We start from the raw sequence: 26,665 nt of genomic DNA on the forward strand, positions 1-26,665 counted from the left end.
AAAAGGAATCCAAATTGGAAAAGAAGAAGTAAAACTCTCACTGTTTGCAGATGACATGATCCTCTACATAGAAAACCCTAAAGACTCCACAAGAAAATTACTAGAGCTAATCAATGAATATAGTAAAGTTGCAGGATATAAAATCAACACACAGAAATCCCTTGCATTCCTATACACTAATAATGAGAAAACAGAAATTAAGGAAACAATTCCATTCACCATTGCAACAAAAGAATAAAATACTTAGGAACATATCTACCTAAAAAACTAAAGACCTATATATAGAAAACTATAAAACACCAGTGAAAAAAATGAAAGAGGACACTAATACATGGAGAAATATACCATGTTCATGGATTGGAAGAATCAATATAGTGAAAATGAGTATACTACCCAAAGCAATCTACAGATTCAATGCAATCCCTATCAAGCTATCAACGGTATTTTTCACAGAGCTAGAACAAATAATTTCACAATCTGTATGGAAATACAAAAAACCTCGAATAGCAAAAGCAATCTTGAGAAAGAAGAATGGAACTGGAGGAATCAACCTGCCTGACTTCAGGCTCTACTACAAAGCCACAGTCATCAAGACAGTATGGTACTGGCACAAAGACAGAAATATAGATCAATGGAACAAAATACAAAGCCCAGAGATAAATCCACACACCTATGGACACTTTATCTTTGACAAAGGAGGCAAGAATATACAATGGATGAAAGACAATCTCTTTAACAAGTGGTGCAGGGAAAACTGGTTAACCACTTGTAAAAGAATGAAACTAGAACACTTTCTAACACCATACACAAAAATAAACTCAAAATGGATTAAAGATCTAAATGTAAGACCAGAAACTATAAAACTCCTAGAGGAGAACATAGGCAAAACACTCTCCGACATAAATCACAGCAGGATCCTCTATGACCCACTTCCCAGAATATTGGAAATAAAAGCAAAAATAAACAAATGGGACCTAATTAAACTTAAAAGCTTCTGCACAACAAAGGAAACTATAAGCAAGGTGAAAAAACAGCCTTTGGAATGGGAGAAATTAATAGCAAATGAAGCAACTGACAAACAACTAATCTCAAAAATATACAAGCAACTCCTGCATCTCAATTCCAGAAAAATAAAGGACCCAATCAAAAAGTGGGTGAAAGAACTAATAGACATTTCTCCAAAGAAGACATACAGATGGCTAACAAACACATGAAAACATGCTCAACATCACTCATTATCAGAGAAATGCAAATCAAAACCACAGTGAGGTACCATTTCACGCCAGTCAGAATGGCTGCAATCCAAAAGTCTACAAGCAATAAATGCTGGAGAAGGTGTGGAGGAAAGGGAACCCTCTTACACTGTTGGTGGGAATGCAAACTAGTACAGCCACTATGGAGAACAGTGTGGAGATTCCTTAAAAAACTGGAAATAGAACTGCCTTATGACCCAGCAATCCCACTGCTGGGCATACACACCGAGGAAACCAGAATTGAAAGAGACACGTGTATCCCAATGTTCATCGCAGCACTGTTTATAATAGCCAGGATGTGGAAGCAACCTAGATGTCCATCAGCAGGCGAATGGATAAGAAACCTGCGGTACATATACACAATGGAGTATTACTCAGCCATCAAAAAGAATACATTTGAATCAGTTCTAATAAGGTGGATGAAACTGGAGCCGATCATACAGAGTGAAGTAAGCCAGAAAGAAAAACACCAATACAGTATACTAATGCATATATATGGAATTTAGAAAGATGGTAATGATAACCCTGTATGTGAGACAGCAAAAGAGACACAGATGTACAGAACAGTCTTTTGGACTCTGTGGGAGAGGGAGAGGGTGGGATGATTTGGGTGAATGGCATTGAAACATGTATAATATCATATATGAAATGAATCACCAGTCCAGGTTCGATGCATGATACTGGATGCTTGGGGCTGGTGCACTGGGATGACCCAGAGGGATGGTACAGGGAGGGAGGTGGGAGCGGGGTTCAAGATGGGGAACACGTGTATACCTGTGGCGGATTCATGTTGATGTATGGCAAAACCAATACAATATTGTAAAGTAATTAACCTTCATATAAAATAAATAAATTTATATTAAAAAAAAAAGAACACTGAGCTAGGAAATACATCAGGACTGTAGTATGGGCTCTGATGCTTTACCAGGTTAGCAACTCCTTTCAGCTTTGGTTTTCTAACAGAACTAAAAGGGAGATGATAAGGGCAGAAAATCAGATGAGGGTATACAAGGGCTCCATAACTGGCATTGTTACATGAAACATAAGCTACTACTCTCTTCTAATGGACAAATGCAAATTATTCAACATGAATAATTATCATTGGGTAAAATAGTTTGTATGTGACTTTTCTTAGAACTTATTTGTATGAAGGTAGGTAAATTTGAAAAGGGGGCCTTTAAGAAAAGATGTGGTCTTCAACCATTTAATCTTTTCTTTTCCTCCAAAGACTGGAAGATGGATAATGGAGGTCGCACAGATGGTGACAGTGGTATGGGGATGGCACAACGGTGAGGCAGCAGCTGCCGCTGCCCTTTCTGATGAGACTGTCTAAAGAGCAGCGTTTCCGAAACCTCGGCATGCAGCAGGCCCTCTCAAGGGACTGAAAAAACACAGACTGCAGGGCAACACGTTCAGAATTTATGACCAATTAGCCTGTGGTGGGGCCTGAGAATCTGTAATTTTACCAAGTTCTCAGATGATACTGATGTTATTGTCTGGAGAACCTACTTTGAGAGACACGGCTTAAAGAAGACCATGGCAGAGAAAGGGGTGAAAGGAAAAACCTGTCTAGCAGAGGAGCTCAGAGGAAATCTTAATAAAGCTTGTGTGCATGTGTGTATGTGTGTGTGTCTGTGCACGTGCATTTTTTTTAAAGTGTAGCTCTTTCCTTCAAGTTTCAGAAGTGTCACTAATTTGATAAAAGGTAAAAAACCAGTTGTTTGGAAACTTAATGAGTCAAGATCTCTTAGCAATTTTGCTGTACTGTTGAGTGACTCCTGTGATTTTTACAAAAAAGTTTCACTAGATCACCAGAAATGTGTCAAGGAAAAAGTGTGATAATTCTCCCTAGGAAAATTCTTACTCCAATCATTTCAGAGACTGTAAAGAAAATGTCAAGTACTGAACTATTTCCTAAATTACATTAAGTCATATCACATAATTCAGAACTTGTCACATTCAAATGTAATAAAACATTAAATTTTTATCCTGAAATAAATGGGATAGTACTAGATTCAAATTTTTGGTAAAATGCATTAGAAAGTAAATGTCAGAAACTATTTTACTGATCTTATCCCAGTGAAAGTCAGCCTTGTCTTATTTGAGTTTTACCAAACACCCTGAAATATTTCCAAAGATACTATATGTGATATAATTTAAATGTGCTTCACAAAGCACATTTTTTATCCTTAGAAAGAATTTTAACAAATTCACTTTCAGGCAAATTATACAAATATTTTGAAAATAGTGATATTTCAGAGGCTATATTTCTTAAGTCAAAGTGTAATGTAGAATACAATAATTAACAATGAAATTGCACATATCTTACATAAACATATTTTTAAGAAATAAGTCATCAGATCCTATATCAAGGACAGAAACACTTAGCAGAGCTTAATGGGCTAAGGTGAAGATAAGAAATGTTATAAACAATTAATAATCTAGAACCCTTCCCTAAAACATCATTCTTTGGTCTTATTCAAGAAACATGTTTCATATAACAAAACCATTTAGTTTTTTTTGCTATCTTTCAATAAGATCTATTGTAAATCATATTATATTACAGTCATAAAAATAATTTATCCATTTTTTTTCAAATGTGTATGTCAAAGATTACCCAAATGGTTAATAGCAGAAACAAAACAAGAAATCACATTTGTCATTACCTTTCATACTTTTCATTAATATGATATAGAATTCTCAAGCACTTTATCCATGATAACAAATTAACTTTCACAACAATCACATGATGTAGGTCCCTTTATTACTCTGATCTGATGCAAGAGAAAGTTTAAGAGGTTTAAGTGACCTGTCCAAAGTGACACAGCTATTAAACGGCAGAACAGAATGAAACAGGCAGACCTATTCTGGAAGCCACATTCCTAGCTTCTTTATTACATTATATTTACATGAAAATATTCTTATTTCCTATAACATTTAATACAAACTCTTTTCTTTGGCTTTAAAGACCTCAGAAATCTGATGTAACCTTAGTTTTACTACACTTTGTGGTATACCAGTTCCACTGGACTTACTGTTCTCTTCTACACAAGTCGTGTTCTTCCAGCATCACTAGTCTCCTCTTACTCTTGATGCAACTGTAACTGTCTATATCATACATTTTACCCATATACAGCATGTAGTTGGATTTAAAGATATACACTCTCATGAATATTTATATTTTCACAAATAAATTTAAATTCATTTACATTTATTTTGACAATCAGACCTGTCTAGATTCAAATCCTGACTGTGTAAATTACTCATTGTGTGACTGGTTAAATTATTTAATGCTCCTCTGCCCCAGGTTCCTCACAGTAAAATGGGGCTAACATAGCACCATCTCATACTGTTAATGTGGTGATTAAATGAGTTAATTAATGTAATTTTAAAGTTCTTAGAACACTTTGCCACTGGTTCCTTCACTGTGTCATGAAGCTTTCATGATTTATAATATATCTACTTTAAACTGGAAACAAATTAGTTACAATTTGTCATACAGAACAGTACTACACCACTCTGATAACCACAAACGATTAATAGAGATAGTAATCTACACACACACAAAAAAACAATGCAAAGCTGAGACTCTTTTTTCCAGGGTAAAGAAAAGAGGAACATACAGTTGCTACGTGTTTTTTTGAAATATTTTTAAAAATTTATTTAATTTATTGATTTCTTATGTTCAGTTTTTGGGGCCATACCCTGTGGCATGCAAGATCTTATTAGGATCAAACTTGCCCCCATTTCAGCAGAAGTGGGGAGTTGTAACCACTGGATCTCCAAGAAAGCCCCTGGAATAGATCTTTTTATATATGTGAATAAAGAATATTAAGACGGGCTGAAAATACATATGTTGAAACCCTAAACCCTGCTATGATGGTCCTGAAGCTGAGGTCTGGGAGAGGTAATTAGGTCACACGGGTGAGGTCTAGGGGAGGTAACTGAGTTGTAAGAGTGCATGGAGACTTCATGATGGAATTAGTGTCCTCAGAAGGAGAGACAGGAGAGAGTTTGCATTTTCTCTCATTCCTCTATACCCTGTGAGGACACAGCAAGAAGACAGCCATCAGCAAATTAGGAAGCAGGTCTCACCAGACGCCAGCTCTAACAGTAACTCAGTCTTAACTTTCCAGCCTCCAGAATTGTGAGAAATAAATATTTGTTGTTTAAGCCATCCATTCTATGTTAATTTGTTATAGTAGCCTGAATTAAAACAGAAATCTTTTTTATGTTAGGGAGTGAGATACAGGCAGTTCTAGGAAGCCTATCTTTTATTTTCAAACACAGAAGACTTTTAGGTTGACTATCATTTTCTCTATATTGAGGGTAAACAGCAGGAAAAAAAAAAAAACCACATACATACATTTTTTTCTTTCTAAATTCCTATAGAGCCCTAGTGACATCTTTTCCAAATGCCAGGTTCTGCAAAGTTTATATTCTCCAAATTAGCTAAAGTGAATCTACATAAGATACTCTAAATGCTTTGTTTTTATCCAAGAGATATGAAATAACATGGATTTTAATGTCATTTATAATGGTCCAATTATTCATCAAGAGATGTGTTGATTTCCTTTTCCTCTGCTTATGGTGTTTCTATTTGGTAAGTATCCTTCCCTTACTTGTAGTATATGAATTACAGATGGAGCAGAATCTCTCCCCAGATTCTGGGAGATGCATTTGGCTTAAGCCCCAGCCAGTGAGACCTCCGCACAAGCTGCCCACAGAACTAGTAAAGGACTAGGCACAAAACACAAGCCATTCAATTTGAAGCAAAGTTAATCCCATGATTTCTGCTTGAGTTGCCAGGAAACGGGTACTCTCCCTTGGACTTTAGACAACGTAAGACTTGAACTCCTGGGAGACCACCATGTGTAGACGACCCATTCAAAAGTGAAGTTGTATGGAAGATGCATACACACACATACACACAGACACACACACTATGACTAGAGAGGTAGATAAATAACACAAGCTGAGATCCTAATGACAATTTTAAGCTGCATCAAGCTGATTTAATGTGGCTACCCTTGGATCCCTCAGTTACAACAGCCAATTAATTCTATGTGGCTTAAGCTAGTTTACCCTGGAGAAGGGAAAAGCCACCCACTCCAGTATACTGGCCTGGAGAATTCCATGGACTGTATAATCCATGGGGTCACAGAGTCGGACACAACTGAGAGACTTTCACACTAAGCTACTTTAACTTGGATTTTCTGTTACTGTAAATTGTAAGACTTCTAACAAAGGTATACAAGATGGAGGAGTCATTTATATTAATGAAAATAAAACACATATATTTAATATTGGCTTACCTTTTGGTTTAATAAAGCACTTGCCAATTTTTGTACTTCTGAACTCAACAAGGTGGTTCCTCTGATGACTTTGCTGAGAGCAGCAAGAGACTGATGGACACTCTGTACTAAGCGGATGGCGTTAAACTGTTCAAGAATGATGAAGGATAATATTGGAGATCCTTGTCGATCATTAGGAGGCAACAATTTCTGATGAATCAGGTTTGAATTCTAAAAGAATAATGTATCATGTAATATTTGCTGAAAAGTAACACAAATGTATCAAAACATTCAAAAGTTATTTAAACCTTTTGTTGGTATACTTGTTTTGAAATACTCTCTTATGAATGGCCAAATTTATTAAACCCATAAATACACAGGAAAAGAACTCTGGACTTCACCAACTTAAATGGGGTGAGAGTGGGAACTGAAAACGCAGCAGCTGATACAGCTGGAAAGTGTGAGAACAGCACGCTGCAAGCCAATGCAGAGAGAGCAGCACGGCTAAACTACCACTCGATCGCTACAAGGAAAGCAGGAGAAATCGTGGCTTTGAAAAATATGCAAGCAAATACTTACTTCAGTTTGAAAATTACCTGTATGTAAACTTTAAAAAGTACATTAAAGATCTGTACCAGTGAATATTGTATCTTAGTATTTATTTCTACATCTACACTCTAAGAGAGGCTCTGATACATGGAACTTGGGGCTTCTCAAATTGTTAAAAAAAAAAGTCAAGGAATCCCAGCCGTATCTAAACAGTCTACATAGCTACGAAAAAAAAAAAAAAAAATCACCTCATTAGTATCCTAAAAGTGTCAAAAACCTGTCAAAGAGACAGCACTGGGAAGTCTGCACCCTTACCTACTGTCCATTTTCCTGACTTCCTCTGTATGTTCTGCTTACAGTCCTAATGAAGGGTCCCCTCTTCTTGTTCTAGTGGTTGTCACATTCCCATATTCTATGAGAGCACTGTCTATTTTTCATGTTTTTGGTATAATGATTTAATATTTTAATATGAAAATCTAGTCATTAAATAACTATGAAATAAATTATACTGCCATGAAGTCATTCCTGAAAATAGATTCAGGCTATGAGTTCAAATTTAGGCATTTTATTTGTATTAATAGTACATTTAAAATATTAAAGCTGTTGGAATCATCTTTGATAGACAAAAAAATGCACATAAATGTGCCTATAAAAGTACACAGTGGTGAACTCTAAATCTAGAAGAGAAAAAGAGTATATTATTAAAATTAACTATAAATATTATCCCCTAGATTGGAACTGGCATAAGGCAGTGGCACCCCACTCCAGTACTCTTGCTTGGAAAATCCCATGGATGGAGGAGCCTGGAAGGCTGCAGTCCATGGGGTCACTGAGGGTCAGACACGACTGAGCGACTTCACTTTCACTTTTCACTTTCATGCATTGGAGAAGGAAATGGCAACCCACTCCAGTGTTCTTGCCTGGAGAATCCCAGGGACAGGGGAGCCTGGTGGGCTGCCATCTATGGGGTCGCACGGAGTCGGACACGACTGAAGTGACTTAGCAGTAGCAGATTGGAATTATTTGAACCACAGCATGACATAAATAATACTTAACACACCTCCAACCTTAATCAAGTTATAAAACTGACATAAAATTTGGATTATAGACTTTCCATAATTCCTCATATTAAAAACCATTCCTGGAAGTGAATAATATGTGGTACTTAAATCTTTATCAGTCTTACACTAAGACTGACAAAGATTCAGTTAAGTTCAGTCACTCAGTCATGTCCAAAACTGCAATCCCATGGACAGCAGCATGCCAGGCCTCCCTGTCCATCACCAACTCCCAGAGCTTGTTCTAACTCATGTCCGTTGAGTCTGTGATGCCATCCAACCATCTCATCCTCTTTCATCCCCTTCTGCTTCCACCTTCAATCTTTCACAGCATCAGGACTCTTTTCCAATGAGTCAAATCTTCGCATCAGGTGGCTAAAGTATTGGAGTTTCAGCTTCAGCATCAGTCCTTCCAATAAACATTCAGACTAATCTCCTTTAGGATGGACCGGCTTGATCTTGTATTTCAAGGGACTCTCAAGAGTCTTCTCCAACACCACAGTTCAAAAGCATCAATTCTTCAGCGCTCAGCTTTCTTTATAGTCCAACTCTCACATCCATACATGACTACTGGAAAAACCATAGCTTTTACTATATGGACCTTTGTCAGCAAAGAAATGTCTCTGCTTTTTAATATGCTTCCTAGGTTGGTCACAGCTTTTCTTCCAAGGAGCAAGCATCTTTTAATTTCATAGCTGCAATCACCATCTGCAGTGATTTTGGAGCCCAAGAAAATAAAAGTCTGTCACAGTTTCCATTGTTTCCCCATCTATTTGCCATGAAGTGATGGGACCGGATGCCATGATCTTAATTTTTTGAATGCTGAGCTTTAAGCTCACTTTTTCACTCTCCTCTTTCAGTTTCATCAAGAGCCTCTTGGTAAAGATTACTGAATAATAACTTAGTTTATAGATTTTTATCCATCCTATTAAACTGATTAGTCAAATTTGCACTGTCCACACTGTTACTTTATAGAAGAACACACAAAAAGGGAATCTCAGATCACTCAAACAAGATTCCATTTATTTATGATGCAAGAAAATAGAAAACTTAGTGTACTGAACTTTTTAAAAACTTGATTTAAGAGAGTACCTGCCAAAACTACTTAAAATTGAGAGTTCAGATAAGAAGTATGGTCTAGAGACATGCAGTAAGTGTAAAATACCAACTGAATTTCAAAGACTTAATATGAAAAAAAGGATGTGAAATACCACATTAATAATTTTATATTGATCATCTGTTGAAATGCTAATATTTTGAATATATCAGGTTAAATAAAATATATTATCAATTTTATTTCTTCATACTTATTTGAACATGGCTACTAGAAAGTTTAAAATTACAGCTCTGGCATCGATTTGTGTTTTACATTATATTTCTATTGTATAGTGTTGGTCTAGAAACTATCAAGTAAAATGATATAAGTTCAGGAATAAGAACAGAAGAACATGGGAGAAAACAGCACACAGTGGGGTCTTAAAAAAAGTGTTTGATTAATAAAAGATGAAAAAAATTATGAAAAAAATTAACAGTAAGAAGCCCCAAAGTGATATAAATTGTGATAAATGAATGACTGAGAGAAATACAGCAGAAGACATCAAAGAATATTATATTTTATAACAATTCATTTCCTATAAGCCTTCATAAAGCTTTATTAAAAAATTAATACAACTTTAATATAGGTATTTTATACATTCTGAAAGAGTTAAGTATAGAGATTTATAGCAGTAGAAACATGTTAAAGTGTTACATTAATCTTAAAACAACCTCAAATTAAGTATTATTTATAATTCAAGTAGCTAAAATTGCCATGAACAAATTACATCACTGTAAAACATTTTTCAATGAAACTATCTAGGGATGGCAGTCATAGCTTTAGTAAGTTGATTATAAGAAAAACCTTTTTATGAACAAATATAATTGGTTGAATCATGTACTTTGGAAGGACATCTTTGGCATTTTAAAGTTCATCTTATCCTTAAAAAACTAAGTGTTCATAGGATATCATTATCTAATTATGAAGCTGCTGGAGAAGAAATGATTGTGGATTTTTAAAAACTTAACTATAAAGCAAGAAATATCTTTTGGGCAATAAAAAAACTAGTCTAATTCTGGTACAATTTATGTATTAATCCAGAATTCTTGTGTTTTAACTAGAATAGTTTCTAAAGCGAGATACTAATTTAGACATAAGTAAAACAGATGACACATAGAAGTACTGTTCTCTGTTTTTTTTTTAACAATTAAAGCTTTTTGAAAATGATTCCTTCTCAGAAAGAATTTTTGCCACTAAAGGAAATTCAAGCAATGAGTAAAGGTTAGCAAGTTTTTCTATAAAGATTCAGATAGCAAATGTCAGACGTTGTGGGACATAAATCTCTGTTATAACAAATCAACTCTGGCTGTTACAGTGTAAATTTAGCAACACACAATATATAAACAAACAGGCATGGATGACTTTCAATAAATCTGTATTTACAGAAACTGGCGACAGTTTAGATTTGGCCCATGTGCTGTAGTTTGCCAACCACTCAGGTACACTACCACTTATTCAAAGCATTATGGAGATTCACATATTGCTCTAGATAACATCATAGTCCCTTCCAGATCTGCAGTTCAATGAAATTAGTAAGATGTGAACTGTAGTTTCTATGTGTGTATTTACCCATGACTCATCGAACAATAATCAACAACTGGACAGAAGTATTTTTCCTCTTGTCATATGATCATGTCTTTGTTGAAGATATACTTTTTATGATAAAAAGATACTAAAAGACTTAACACAGTCATTTTAAAAAGCAAAAAAGTGAGAAACATCAGAAAGAAAGGTGGGGTAGCTTGGAGTTACAGAAAAGGGAGCAATATCTTCATTTCCATGTGGCAGAAATTCTACTATGCCCTCCAGTAATCCTTCATTCCACTTCAGATAGTAATTTCCTATCTCTCTGGGAAGAAACAAACTTTCCCAACTCTAAGTCCAAATGGTTCTGGTAGAGCTGACTCTGGTATATGACTTGTGTGCACACTAGGTCCCTTCAGTCGGGTCCGACACTTTGTGACCCAATGGACTATAGTTCACCAGGCCCCTCTGCCCATGGATTTCTCCAGGCAAGAACACTGGAGTGGGTTGCCATTTCCTTCTCCAGGGGATCTTCCTGACCCAGGGATCGAACCCGGGTCTCCCACATTACAGGCAGAATCTTTACCATCTGAACCACCAACTTCTAAGTATATGACTTAGAAGTTAACTAATCAGAGCATTCCATTCCTGACCATAGTCACTGGTTGAGAGATGGGCAGATTACCAGAGATAACAAAACATAGTAAGAAGCTTGCCTGCATCTTCTGATAAACAGATAACTCTTCCTTTTCACTATTTTTGAACTGAAGAGATCATGAAGTAGAGAACCAATGCAGTCATTTTTTGACAATAAAGAGAGACGCTGTATATATGTGTGTGTGTGTATATGTGTATATATATATGGGTATATATATAATGCCTCCCTGGTGGCACTAGTGCTGAAGAAACCACCTGCAATGCAGGAGATGTAAGAGATAAAGGTTCAATCCCTGGGTTGAGAAGATTCCCTGGAGAAGGGCATGGTAACCCACTCCAGTATTCATGCTTGGACAATCCCGTAGACAGAGAAGCCTAGCAGGATATGGTCCATAGCATCACAAAGAGTTGGACATGACTGAAGCAACTTAGCACAATACACACACACACACATACACATATGTGTGTGCATGTGTGTGGTGGGACTTCTCTGGTGGCTCAGTAGTAAAGAATCCACCTGCCAATGCAGATAAAAGATGTGGGTTCAATCCCTGGGTTAGGAAGATCCTCTGGAGAAGAAAATGGCAACCCACTCCAGGATTCTTGCCTGGGAAATCCCATGGACAGAGAAGTCTGGAGAGCTATAGTCCATGGGACTGCAAAGAGCTGGACATGACTTAGTGACTAAGCAACAACAACAGCTATATATATATATATAAAGAGAGAGAGAGAGAGGGAAGGAAAGAGAGAGATGCTGCTGACTAGCAGAGCCAATAGGGTCAATGCCGAAAGACAGAAGAGGGGAGTACTTTGAGTTGCTACACTGAAGCTGATACTGTAAGCTATTATACCTTTCTAAAAGAAAAACTGAAATGAAGCTAATGAGTGCTAACAGAAAGAAGCTTTTGTATTAAATACAAATTACTAATTTTACATGCCTGAGAATTTTATAACTTCTACTTATAATACTGTGATACTAATATACACCAAACACAGTACCCCTAGGGGGACAAGTACAGGATTGACAGCCATCACTCAACAGGACCTTTAGATCTGTCTGTATCTCTTGGGTTTCTAATAGAAAGTCATTATTCATTTATAACTTGGGTATGTAAAACAAAATGGCAATTAAAAAAAAACATGGATTAATATAGAAATGGCATATTAATAAAACCACATTTATTTCTAGGGAAGAACTTTAATAGGCTATCTGCTCCATAACTCCCACTCCAGTATTCTTGCCTGGAGAATCCCTTGGACAGAGGAGCCTGGTAGGCTGCTGTCCACAGGGTCGCACAGAGTCAGACATGACTGAAGTGACTTAGCATGCATGCATGCATTGGAGAAGGAAATGGCAACCCACTCCAGTACTCTTGCCTGGAGAATCCCAGGGGCAGAGTAGCCTGGTGGGCTGCCATCTATGGGGTCACAAAGAGTCGGACACAACTGAAGCCACTTAGCAGCAGCAGCAGCAGCTCCATAACTTGGTTAGAGGAATGATTCTGCTGCTCTGTCAAACTACCAAGAAAAGAGGTAATTTAGTAGCATAAATTCTTCCTGGGTTTGGAAGATCCCCTGGAGGAGAGCATGGCAACCCACTCCAGTATCCTTTCCTGGAGAACCCCCATGGACTGAGGAGTCTGGTGGGGCTACAGCGTCCATAGGGTCACACAGAGTCTGACACGACTGAGCTAAACACACAGCAGAATAACAGAGTAATAACAAAATCTCAATTTAAAAGATCTACACAGATCATGATATTTAAATGGAAAAATGAATAACATTCGAGAATGCTACTATGTGCCAGGCACATCATGAATTTCATATGGAGCTTTTTTTTTTTTTAACAGTTTCAGCAATACAAAGAAAGAGAGTAAGAAGAGCAGATTATGAAGAATGTTAAGAAATGTCACAAATGTGAAAACTTATACCTGTTTAGAGGAAACACTAGAGCACATTTTATAAAATGGACCCACAATGAATAGTTCATCTTTCCTTCCATGCCATCCTTAAAAATGGTGTATATATTTTCATGACAGTGGAATGCTTTTTGGCATTCTTGTGTGTTCAACTAACTGTTAGAAACACAATAAATACAACAGCATAAAATGCTTCTGTGTATGTATTCATGTGCAAGTGTGTTGCTTAAAAGTTTGAGAAGTGACCAACTGTTCTAATATAGTGAGCAAACTGGTTCATAATTTTAAGACTAAAAGGAAGAGTCAGCATTTCAACAGTCAGTGCAGATATTCACTGAGAAAAAAAAAAAAACTTTGAAGTGCAACATTGCATAATATTACTTAACAGAAAAAGAGAGTCTACAAAGCATAATCACTTTAGAGACACACGTTAACTTACAATGTTTTCAAAATCAGAAGCAGATTTTCAGCTTCTGTTTTTAGCAGAGTTAAGATACTGCTGAAAACAACTAAATATGTTGAGTAAAGCAACGTCTTAAATACACTCAATTACAACTATGATCTGAGAAGAGATAAATAATTATTCAAACAAGTGAGTGTTGGATTTTTAAACTTCATATTTATTAATTTCATCCTGAATGTTAACACAAAGTTAACATTAGAGATTATTTATCAGCTCACAGCAAATAATGTGCTGCTCCTACACCTTTGCTCCAGGTCTTACCTTTGGGGTGACTGAATGACAGCCAGATCAGTTATCCTATGCAAGTAGCCACACACTCAGTGAGCAAGGTGTGCAAAGGATGGGTGAAGAGGTTATTCTCTGCTTATAAAGAGGAAGAAGGACGCTGCTATGTTCCCCTCCAAAGAGGATGTCCTAGGAAATCTAACCAACCCTGTAGTATGTAAATAAAACTCTCTTCTGGAGCCAAATGGTCTACTTGTTACTCAGTCGCTCAGTCATGTCTGACTATGCTATACAATGGACTGTAGTACCCCAGGCTTCCCTGTTCTTTGCTATCACCGGAGTTTGCTCAAACATGTCCATTGAGTTGATGATGGCATCTCATCCTCTGCTGCCCCCTTCTCCTCTTGCCCTCAATATTTCTCAGCATCAGGGCTTTTCTAATGAGTCAGTTCTTCACATCAGGTGGCCAAAGTATTGGAGCTGCAGCTTCAGCATCAGTCCTTCCAATGAATATGCAGGACTGATTTCCTTTAGGATGGACTGAGTGGATCTCCTTGCAGTCCAATGGACTCTCAAGAGTGTTCTCCAACATCACAGTTCAAAAGCATCAATTCTTCAGTGCTCAGCTTTCTTTATAGTCCAACTCTCACATCCATACATGACTACTGGAAAAACCACAGCTTGGACTATACAGACCTTTGTCAGCAAAGTGATGTCTCTTGTTTTTTAACATGCTGTCTAGGTTGGTCACAGCTTTTCTTCCAAGGAGCAAGCGTCTTTTAATTTCATGGCTCAGTCACCATCTGCCCCAGTTATTTTGGGAACCAAGAAAATAAAGTCTGTCACTGTTTCTGTTTTTTCCCCATCTATTTGCCATGAAACGATGGCACCAAACGCCATGATCTTAGTTTTCTGAATGTTGAGTTATAAGCCAGCTTTTTTTACTCTCCTCTTTAGTTCCTCTTCACTTTCTGCCATTAGGGTGGTGTCATGTGAATATCTGAGATTATCAGTATTTCTCCCAACAATCTTGATTCCATCCTGTGTTTCATCCAGCCTGGATTTTGCATGATGTACTGTACATACAAGTTAAATAAGCAGGGTGACAATATACAGCCTTGACAGACTCCTTTCCCAATGTTGAGCCCATCCATTGTTCCATGTTTGATTCTAAATGTTGCTTCTCGACCTGCATACAGTTTTCTCAGGAGGCAAGTAATGTGGTTCAGTATTCCCATCTCTTTAAGAATTTTCCACAGTTGGTTGTGATCCACACAATGATCTAGAGATGTTTCCAAGTTTGGACTTTATCCTTCTGTCATGGAAATACCTATGAAGATAATGCTCTAGTCTTGCCAGTGCACTGAGGCTTAGAAGAAATTTACAGCTGTCACATATGTTGCTCTCAGAGAGATAATACAAGTTTTATTATCCTTTTCGAATACAGCACATAGCTACATAAATAGTTACAAAGTTAATTTCCATAGTATATGAAGAGTCACGTAAGGCTGGGGTTTTTTTTTATGAGGTCTGCCTCACTATGGAAAAGGCTTACAGGTTAGGTTGGATATGGAGCCATGTTGTGGAAAACAATTTTCTTTAGGAAAATTAATGTAATAATCTGAAATATGACTTCAAGGATGGACATATTATAAGGAGAGTCAAATTTGTTGTTTTCTGCAATAATATGTATGAGAGAATAAAAGCCTCAATTATGGCAATAGCGTTAGGAAGGAAATGGGAGAGATAAAAAAATAAAACATTATAACAGGATGAAGCACAAGATATTTGAAAGGTTAATTTGACTATAATATATTATATGAATATAATATAATAACAACTATCTTTTAATGAATCTATAGTTATCTTACAAATAAAACAAAATGACATTTTAAAAGTTATGCTCCCACTGCTGGGCATACACACTGAGGAAACCAGAACTGAAAGAGACATGTGTACCCCAATGTTTGTTGCAGCACTGTTTATAATAGCCAGGACATGGAAACAACCTAGATGTCCATCAGCAGATGAATGGATAAGAAAGCTGTGGTACATATACACAATGGAGTATTACTCAGCCATCAAAAAGAATACATTTGAATCAGTTCTAATGAGATGGATGAAACTGGAACCGATTATACAGAGTGAAGTAAGCCAGAAAGAAAAACACCAATACAGTATACTAACACATATATATGGAATTTAGAAAGATGGTAATGATAACCCTGTACGTGAGACAGCAAAAGAGATACAGATGTATAAAACGGACTTTTGGACTCTGAGGGAGAAGGAGAGGGTGGGATGATTAGGGAGAATGGCATTGAAACATGTATATTATCATGTAAGAAACGAATTGCCAGTCCATGTTCGATATAGGATATGGGATGCTTGGGGCTGGTGCACGGGGATGACCTGGAGAGATGATATGGGGTGGGAGGTGGGAGGGGGATTCAGGATTGGGAACTCATGTACACCCATGGCAGATTCATGTCAATGTATGGCAAAACCAACACAGTATTGTAAAGTAAAATATAGTAAAAATAAAAATTAAAAAAAAAAAAGTTATGCTTGGTTCTGGACAAAATGGGCAACATATCTCCCACTTCTGCATTCTGTCTTGGACAAAACAAGAGGACAACGAACCCAGAAAATGGCACAAAAAGAATGGAAAACATCTGGGAGACAGAAAGGGTTTGGGTAAACAGCCAAGTAGAGAATATAGTAACCTATGGCTGAGGGCTGGATGCATGGGTGGGGTCAAGCTAGGAGAATTCTGGGTTGCAAACTTATCTTTTCATGTTTCCCTGGAAAGACTACTGCTCACCACCTTACCATTTCAGGGCTGAAAATAGCAGTATTAAGCACCCACCAATGACAGCACAGTATTCGATATTTCATAGCATGCAGCCCAGCTATGTGAGGAATACACTGAAAAAGGTATAGCTGGGAAGGCTGGCTTTTAGAATTCCAAGTTCTCAGAGTATCAAACAGAATGGATGCAAAACAAAACAAAATCCACACCTGTATTTAATGTGGTGAAATTTAGGGAAAATAGAGACAAAATATTCTGCTGCTGCTGCTGCTAAGTCGCTTCAGTCATGTCTGACTCTGTGTGACCCCACAAACGGCAGCCCACCAGGCTCCCCCGTCCCGGGGATTCTCCAGGCAAGAACACTGGAGTGGGTTGCCATTTCCTTCTCCAATGCGTGAAAGTGAAGTTGCTCAGTCATGTCTGACTCTTAGCGATCCCATGGACTGCAGCCTACCAGGCTCCTCCGATCATGGGATTTTCCAGGCCAAGAGTGCTGGAGTGGCGTGCCATTGCCTTCTCCGTGGGCAAAAAACTAATGAGTTACAAAGAAATAAGAATCAGATTAACAGCAAATTTCCTCAATAAATTTGTATAAATTTGATTTTAATGTATAAGCAAGGGTTGGTTTAAGAAAAAAAAGGTTAAAGAATAATTACTTCAATACGAACTGATACGAAGAATGGAAATCAGGGCCATGACTTCATGGTCGGGAATCTGTGCAATGAGGTTACCTGTATGCCTCAGGCACTAGTGGAGAGCCTGGGTTTGGAACACCAAGGGATGCAGTGTATCTTTTCACTCTCTAATTCTTCCTCAAGCTTTATCAATCTGATGGTCTAAATAAAGTGGCAATTCCAGTTAGCTGAGGTCATTATTTATTCAGACTCCCAACAATCACCAATTGTTGACACTAAGAATAACTTGAAAACTAAGATTTGAGGGTTTGAAATTTTATAGGTTCTGAAATAAGCCTAATTGACTTCCCTTATTGGAGAAGGCTATCGATATATAAACATTCTTATAGCATTACTAAACATATGAGTTGTAAAATTATATTTTTTAATTTCAGAAAGTAAGTCCTTATTCAATTAGAATAGTAACCATTAATACTGTAATGGTTTTGCCTAGTGAGCAAGCAACCATCTATAATCTATAACTGTTCTGCAATACAGAAATAATTCTAGTCGATGAATTGCTTTTTCTTAGCACTTGGATTCCTTTGAAAATTTTCACATTTAAGAGAAGTCATTGACTTTACAGAAAGAGGGAAGAGAAGACAAAGAGTGAACAAAATATGTATCAGCCACAGAGGATGTCACAGTACATTTACCAGGATAAGACAAACTACACTGGTGACACTACTTCTTGGGCTGATGTACTTCTATTACTATTACTTCCTTCATCTTTTTCCAGGATACTGCATACATTAAGGGCACATCAATACCAAAATTTACTAACATATTTGGAGATAAAACTGGAAAAAGAAAAGGATATGGAGGAAAACAGAAAAAAACAAAGGAAGAATGTTCCACTACTAACCTGATTTAATTTCTTCCAGAGATTGAGGACAGGAGAAAGTTCATTAGACCAGATTTCTCTATCAAATTTGCAACCAGCTGTTACAGATCTGCCTAAGATCTTCAACTGTGAAATAACCTGAATGAAGAAAATAAAAAGCAATAAATGAACACGACCATTCAGTAGGATACAAAAACAGCCATATTTAACTTATAAAGACTATGTGTGTGTGTGTATATATATATATATTTATGTACATATTATAATGACTTTTCATCTGAAAAGCTACTTCTTTAGTTAGATCCATTCTTAATAACCTATTTGCTCACTTCTGAAATGAAAATATTTTTCAATTGGAATGATTTAAATTGCATAACCTCAAAATACTGATATAATTTTTTGAAAAGATGAAATGACAGAAAAGATAGTAAATAGTATGAAAGTGAAGTGAAAGCGTTAGTCGCTCAGCTGTGTCCTACTTTTCCTGATCCCATGGACTATAGTCCATCAGACTCCTCTGTCCATGGAATTCTCCAGGCAACAATACTGCAGAGGGTAGGCATTCCCTTCTCTAGAGGATCTTTCCAATCCAGGGATGGAACCAGGGTCTCCTGCATTGCAGGTAGATTCTTCACCATCTGAGCCACCAGGGAAGCCCAATAAATAGTATAGCAAACTATGAAATAGTAAAACAATTTTAAGTAACTGTTGGTACTTATTACAATAAATCTAAGCTTTTAGGATTCTATATTGATTTTAAGTTGCCATCTCAATATTTCTTCTATATATAAGACTCAAATGAAAGAAGTTATAGATCAATTAGTAAAAATCAAGCAAAATAAATTATTTCCTACTTAGGGCTTTCACTTCTGTGAAAGGCGTCTGATGGCTCAGACAGTGAAGAATCTGCCTGCAATGCAGGAGACCTGGGTTCAGTCCCTGGGTGGGGAAGATTCCTTGGCGAAAGGAATGGCTACATACTCTAGTATTCTTGCCTGGAAAATTCCATGGACCGAGGAGCCTCCTGGGGTTGCAAAGAGTCAGACGCAACTGAGCAACTTTCACTTTCCTTTACTTCTGTAACTTTCAAGTTATCAGCTTCTCTGTCACCATTCTCTGGAGAAGAAAATAGCAGCCCACTCCAGGATTCCTGTCTGGAGAATCCCATGGACAGACCATGGGGTCACAAAGAGTTGGACTCGACTGAGCGACTAACACACACACACAACCTCATTCTCATCAAAATCAATTCACTCACATTTTCTTTTCAACACAGTGTATAATGGCTTCCATTTCAATAATATCAATGTCTTCTTAATCATTTACTAAGAATGATCCAGGATATCACTGAGTATTCTATATATTATATTACAGATATTAGACTAGGTGTATAAAATCAGTTAAGTATCTTTTGATGGTTTTTCATAAATATTTCAACTGAATATTGAAACTGCGCTAGCTCATTGCTTATCTGACAGAAACAAAATAAATTCCCAAATCCAAACTAAATGTTTCCTAAGCTAATATTTTATACATCAACATTTGCAGGGTATCAACTATTTTTTCTGTTTTACTTTTTGAGAGATATAAGCTGCTTTTCCTTTTTAACAGATTCGGAGGGTTCTTATACTATTAAAGCTCACAATAAAATAAGGACCATAAATCTTTCAAAATAAATGCACTAATTAACTGATAAACATACAGATTCCTGCTGTTTAACTCAAGTTCCTTCTAGAGTTTTTTATTGATTCTCTAATCTAGAAAAAATTGTGGTGATTCATTGTTTCATTTTCTTTGTTTTTCTAATAAATTATTTTCATTTGCTCTAGCTGAACCCTACAACAGCATCTAATTCATCAGCTCTGCTAGACCACAAACATCACTAGTTGGTAGTCAGAAGAAGTGCTATTTTGACTCTGGTAACAATTGCTATCACCTATTTGTGTTTAAAATTTGTCAAACATGACAGAAAACAAAATAAGAATGCAAAGAGATGTCTAAAGGAAAAAAGGTTCAAGTATTTTTCTACACATGATGTTTTTTACAGTTGATGTTAAAAACTATTTTAAAATAAAATGTTTACCAGCCCAAATAGGTTTTCTTCCCAGAAAAATAACAATATGAGCACTGTTATGAAGAGCAGATTTATATTTCATTTTCTTTATTTTTCTGATAAGTTATTTTCATTTGCTCTAGCTGAACCCTACAACAACAGCATCTAATTCATCAGCTATGCTAGAAAAAAAAACACAATTATAATCTTTATTGAACAAATAGTAATGAAAAGGGATTTCAAATGCATAATAAAAATATTGTATAATGAGGATGGGGTTATAACTTGTAACAATGGATCATCTTTTGTTTTTATAAAATCTGACACATTTATCTTTTTACAAAGTACAGATGATAAAATATCTTTTCAATACTCATGTGTTAAACCAATTAAAAATATTTTTTTCAATGATAATCCTTTAAAATGGTGTCAAAGGGAATGAAATTTCCCATGAACAGCACATCACTTCTTCCATGTGCTAGCTGTACTGCACAGCTTGCACCATGCCCCTGGCACACTCCAGGGCAGCGGCAATGCTGTAGGGCCCGCAGGAGGCGCCGCCACTGCTCTCCATCAGCGCTCACTAAAAACGACGAGAGACACCTAGGGAACGCCTAGGCTTCTCCTGAGCAGCTGTGTCTTTATTGCAGTATACTAAATCTTACAATTTTATTTTTCCTTTCTTTTTGATGTTGTAAAGCACACAGGAGAATTTCTAATCTAACAACAGCTTTACAGAACCTGAGAGTATGAGTTGTTGTGTGTCTTCTTTTGGCATAAACTATTTCCCTAGTTCTCTTTTCCTAATTTTCTCTTTTGATTTCCTCAACTATTGATTTTACACAAATAGATTATTTTTATTTCTGTAAGTCACCTCCAGTAAGGTCCTTCTTGGAATGAGAAAGACTACAGACTTTACGAATGAATGCTCATTCTCAAATTACAGGTGAGAAAATGGATTGTCAAACAAATTAAGCAAATTACATGTTTGTCTCGGGGTATATGGCAGTAGATTAAATACCTGGAGAAAATTTTATAACAGTGCAATTTAAAATTATGCATAAATAAAAATATTAGCAACAAAAAATCTTTTAAAATTTATCACTGAAATGCAAGGAAAACTGAGTTTGGAAAGCGTTAAATCGTAGAGCCAAAGAGGCAGAGCGGACCTAGAGACCTGGTGGGCTCTTAAGCCAGCATATGCCCTGGTCTATCTGCCTAAGGGGCCTACAGCTTGGTTGGTTTGTCTGTTTACTTTTTACTGTGAACTATTTTTAGATTTATATAAAAGTGGCAAAAATAGTACAGAAAATTCCAATTATACAGTTAACCCCTAATGATAGCAACATCTTACATAATCACAATATAATTAACAAAACCAGGAAATTAACATTGTACAATACTATTAACTAATCTAGTACAAAATATGTTCGAATTTTACCAGTTTTCCCACAGATTTCCTATTATTCTCTCAGGGAAATAACACATTGCATTTAGCTGTTATTTATCATAGTCTCACCCAAAACTGTGACAGTCATTCTTTTTCCTTCTGACCTTGACACTTTTGAAAAACACTGATCAATTACTTGGTAAAATGTCCCTCATTGAGTTCATAAGGTTCACATTTTCAAAGAGAGAAAACAGAACTCCAGAACTTTCAATAAAAGTACTCAATAGGCTAGTTAGAAAACAAACTGCCTTGCAGAGGGAAAGAGCAGGGACACTTGCTGTTTGTTACCTTGGCTTTTGGGTGATAATGTGCTATGTCTAAATACAGTGATCAAAATTCAAACTACACAACATACACTGCAATCATGAAAATTCTACAAATCAAAACTGATAGAACTACAGTGAATGAAATTCATAGAGGAAAATTAAAACAGAAACCACTTATGTTCAAACAGAAGCAATACTGAAAACCAAGCCAAACATAACAACTTATAAAGTTGAGAATGTAGATGGAAGGAAAAAGTAAGACTATAATTAATAACATAGAAAACAGATATAAAAGAGATCAGATTTTTTAAAGTAACTAAAATTATGAGACTTCTAACTAGATTTATATATAGCTACATGATAAAACAAGAGAAGGCAAAAATGTATTTAAAATTCTAATTTTACAAGGAATATAATTAGACATGTTGTGTAGGGTGACCCAAGATGGGACGGGTCACAGTGGAGAGTTCTGACAAAAGCTGGACCTCTGGAGAAGGGAATGGTAAACCACTTTAGTATTCTTGCCTTGAGAACCCCATGAACAGCATGAAAAGGAAAAAAGATATGATACAAAGATGAACTCCCCAGGTGGGTAGGTGCCCAATATGCTACTGTGGAAGACTGGAGAAGTAACTACAAAAAGAATGAAGAGTCAGAGCCAAAGTGATAACAATGCCCAGTTGTGAATGTGACTGGTGTGGAAATAAAGTCCGATGCTGTAAAGAGCAATATTGCATAGGAACCTTGTATGTTAGGTCCATGAATCAAGGTAGATTGGAAGTGGTCAAACAAGAGATGGCAAGAGTGAACATCAGCATTTTAGGAATCAGTGAACTAAAATGGACCAGAATGCTTGAATTTAATTCAGATAACCATTATATCTTCTACTGTGGGCAAAAATCCCTTAGAAGAAATGGAGCAGCCCTCATAGTCATCAAAGGAGCTCAAAAAAGGACCTGGGTACAATGTCAAAAATGACAGAATGATCTCTGTTCGTTTCCAAGGAAAACCATTTAAAATCACAGTAATCCAAGTCTATGCCCCAACCGCTAATGAAGTTGAACAAAGAAGCTGAACAATTCTATGAAGACCTACAAGACTTTCTAGAACTAACACCAAAACAGATGTCCTTTTCATTATAGGGGACTGGAATGCAAAAGAAGGAAGTCAAGAGATACCTCAAGTAACAGACAAGTTTGGCCTTCGAGTACAAAATGCAGCAGGGCAAAGAGTAACAGAGTTTTCCAAGAGAACGCACTGGTCACAGCAAACACCCTCTTCCAACAACACAAGAGAAGACTATATACATGGACATCACCAGAGGGTCAGTATAGAAATAAGACTGATTATATTCTTTGCAGCCAAAGATGGAGAAGCTCTATGCTGCTGCTGCTGCTGTTAAGTCACGTCAGTTATGTCCGACTCTGTGCGACCCCATAGACGGCAGCCCACCAGGCTCCCCCGACCCTGGGATTCTCCAGGCAAGAACACTGGAGTGGGTTGCCATTTCTTTCTCCAATGCATGAAAGTAAAAAGTGAAGACGCTCAATCGTGTCTGACTCTTAGTGACCCCATGAACGGCAGCCTACCAGGCTCCTCCACCCATGGGATTTTCCAGGCAAGAGTACTGGAGTGGGGTGCCATTGCCTTCTCCGGGAGAAGCTCTATACACCTAGCAAAAACAAGACCAGGAGCTGACTGTGGCTCAGATCATGAACTCCTTATTGCCAAATTCAGATGTAAGTTGAAGAAATCAGGGAAAATCATTAGACCATTCAGACTGACCAAAATCAAATCCTTTATGATTATACAGTGGAAATGACCAACAGATTCAAGGTATGAGATCTGCTACAGAGTGCCTGAACAACTATGGACTGAGAGGTTCGTGACATTGTGTAGGAGGCAGTGATCAAGACCATCCCCAAGAAAAAGAAATGCAAAAATGCAGGCAAAATGGTTGTCTGAGGAGGCCTTACAAATAGCTGAGAAAAGAAGAGAAGCTAAAGGCAAAGGAAAAAAGGAAAGAAATACTCATTTGAATGCAGAGTTCCAAAGAATAGCAGGGAGAGATAAGAGTGATCAAACCAAGGAAATAGAGGAAAACAACAGAATGGAAAAGATTAGAGATCTCTTCAAGAAAATTAGAGACACCAAGGGAACATTTCATGCAAGGATGGGCACAATAAAGGACAGAAATGGTATGGATCTAGCAGAAGCTGAAGATATTAAGAAAAGGTGGCAAGAATACACAGAAGAGCTATACAAGATGGTTGGATGGCATGACCGACTTGATGGATATGAGTTTGACCAGGCTCTGGGATTTGGTGATGAACAGCCTGGCGTGCTGCAGTTCATAGGGTCATAGGGTCACAAAGTGTCAAACATGAATCAGTGACTGAACGGAACTGATCTGCACAAAAATATCTAGTAATCCCAAAACACGCTAAAAGCAATTAAACGTATACATATCAGAAAGAAAAATAGCTAAATCATCTTTTCTTCCAATGACAATTTACAGAAAAAGAATTTATAATACATTTCATATAAAGTGTAACATTTTATATGCATACATTATATTTTTCTATTTGTATTTGAAATAAATATAAATTCATTAAATAATATTATTTTTTAAATTTCAGCTCAAGTATTATTAATATTTCCTTTTTCAATAGCTATTTGGGTGCCCGTAAAAGTTTATTTAGTCCATATTCTCTCTCTCTTCACTCACTCCCTGCCACTGTCATCTTCCCTCTGGGTGCCTGGCTAGGTACAATATGTTTCACTGTGTTACCAAAAATATCAGGATGTAAGAAATTATATTAAATCTTGCTACATACTGTAAAAGGAAAACAGTAGACTAAGCTGTCAAAGTGAGATATAGGAGAAAATCCAGAGGTTTATCTTTCTACTGTTAAAAAATGCAAGATAAAGGGTGGAGAATCCTTTCTCTATGCCCCTCTTGTGCTCAATAATAATATTTATGCCAGTCACATTCAAGCCCAAACTGTAATTTATGTTGGTGATTTGACAGATAAGATTGCACTCAAGATCAAAAGTGAAATGTGCAGGCAATCTACCATATCAAGTACTCATATCACCATTTTTCTCTCATATTTCTAAGCAATATGATATTTAAAGCCTGAAAATGAATAGGAGGAGATCATCTAGCTTTTTGAATTTTAACAAGCGAATTAAGAATGAATTTCTCATCAAAAGACGTTTAAGTTTTACTAAAACTAGTGAATATATCAGTTTTCAAATACTGAGGTATATATTATTTGAAGTGATAGCCTGAACACCTCAGTATAAATCATAGATATTGATGTTTTATGTATATCTCTGGTTAATATTAAATAACTCAAATCTGGAATTAATCATTAGACTATATGAAATGTTTGGAACCATCTCTGCCTTGTGGAGATATATATAATCATGATGTTTTGTAGAGTGATAATTTTTTGTATAATCATAAATTTTCATATAATTAGTGGCTCTAACAATCCAACTTGCTAGGAGTAAAATTGTACTTTGTTATTTCTTAGACACAGAATATATGAATGCTTTACATGACATATACATACTTATACACACAGATATAAAAGACTTCATGTTTCCTAATATTTTCATATATTTATTATGAAAAATTTATTAACTGACATTTAAAAACAGTTTGGCAGTTAATTAAAAAGTAAACATATACGTATCATATGATCCAGCCATTCACTCCTAAGTACTTGTCCAAGCAAAATAAAAGCATGTTCTCACAGAAAACATAAAAGGTTCAAATGTTCAAAACTTAACTTAATCTTAGTAGCCTCAAACTGGAAACAATATGTCTTTCAAGAAATGAATGAATAAGCAAGCTGTAGTATATCCACACGATGGTGTGCTGCTGCTGCTAAGTCACTTCAGCCGTGTCCGACCCCATAAACGGCAGCCCACCAGGATACCCCATCCCTGGGATTCTCCAGGCAAGAACACTGGAGTGGGTTGCCATTTCCTTCTCCAATGCATGAAAGTGAAAAGAGAAAGTGAAGTAACTCAGTCGTGTCCAACTCCTAGCGAAACCCATGGACTGCAGCCTACCAGGCTCCTCCGTCCATGGGATTTTCCAGGCAAGAGTACTGGAATGGGTTGCCATTGCCTTCTCTGTACGATGGTCTACTAATCAGCAATTTAAAAACCCATGGTCCCAATAAGATCACACAGATGAATCTTAGAGTAATAATGTTGAATGAGATAGAAACTAAACCAAAAAGAGTACTTAACTCTTACTCTTATGTAAAACTCTAGAAAATGCAAACCTCACTCAAACTGACAAAATAGAAATCAGAGTTGCCTGGGATAGGGGAGGGAAGAGAAGACGAAGGGACTGTAAACTGTGAGGGAAAACTTTGGGGGTGATGGAAATGTTTGCTGTATTGTGATGCTCTCACAATGCAACAATGCCAAACTTCATCAAATCATAAAAACCAAACGTGCAGTTCATTAAATTAACCACCATGAATTATACACCCTCTTCAAACAA

General features: G+C 36.7%; 1 protein-coding gene across 1 annotated transcript in view; it reads right to left on the reverse strand.

Annotated features, from left to right (window-relative positions):
- Positions 1 to 26,665, reverse strand: part of DYNC2H1 (dynein cytoplasmic 2 heavy chain 1) — a 376,760-nt gene that overhangs the window by 78,865 nt on the left and 271,230 nt on the right. The window contains exons 84-85 of the mRNA XM_052652274.1: positions 18,390 to 18,506; positions 6,569 to 6,778 (exon numbers count right to left, since the gene is read on the reverse strand). Coding sequence (XP_052508234.1) covers positions 6,569 to 6,778; positions 18,390 to 18,506 — 327 coding nt within the window. The remainder of the gene's footprint in view (positions 1 to 6,568; positions 6,779 to 18,389; positions 18,507 to 26,665) is intronic.

The sequence above is a fragment of the Budorcas taxicolor genome, chromosome 15 (assembly GCF_023091745.1).
Source record: "Budorcas taxicolor isolate Tak-1 chromosome 15, Takin1.1, whole genome shotgun sequence".
NCBI lineage: Eukaryota > Metazoa > Chordata > Mammalia > Artiodactyla > Bovidae > Budorcas > Budorcas taxicolor.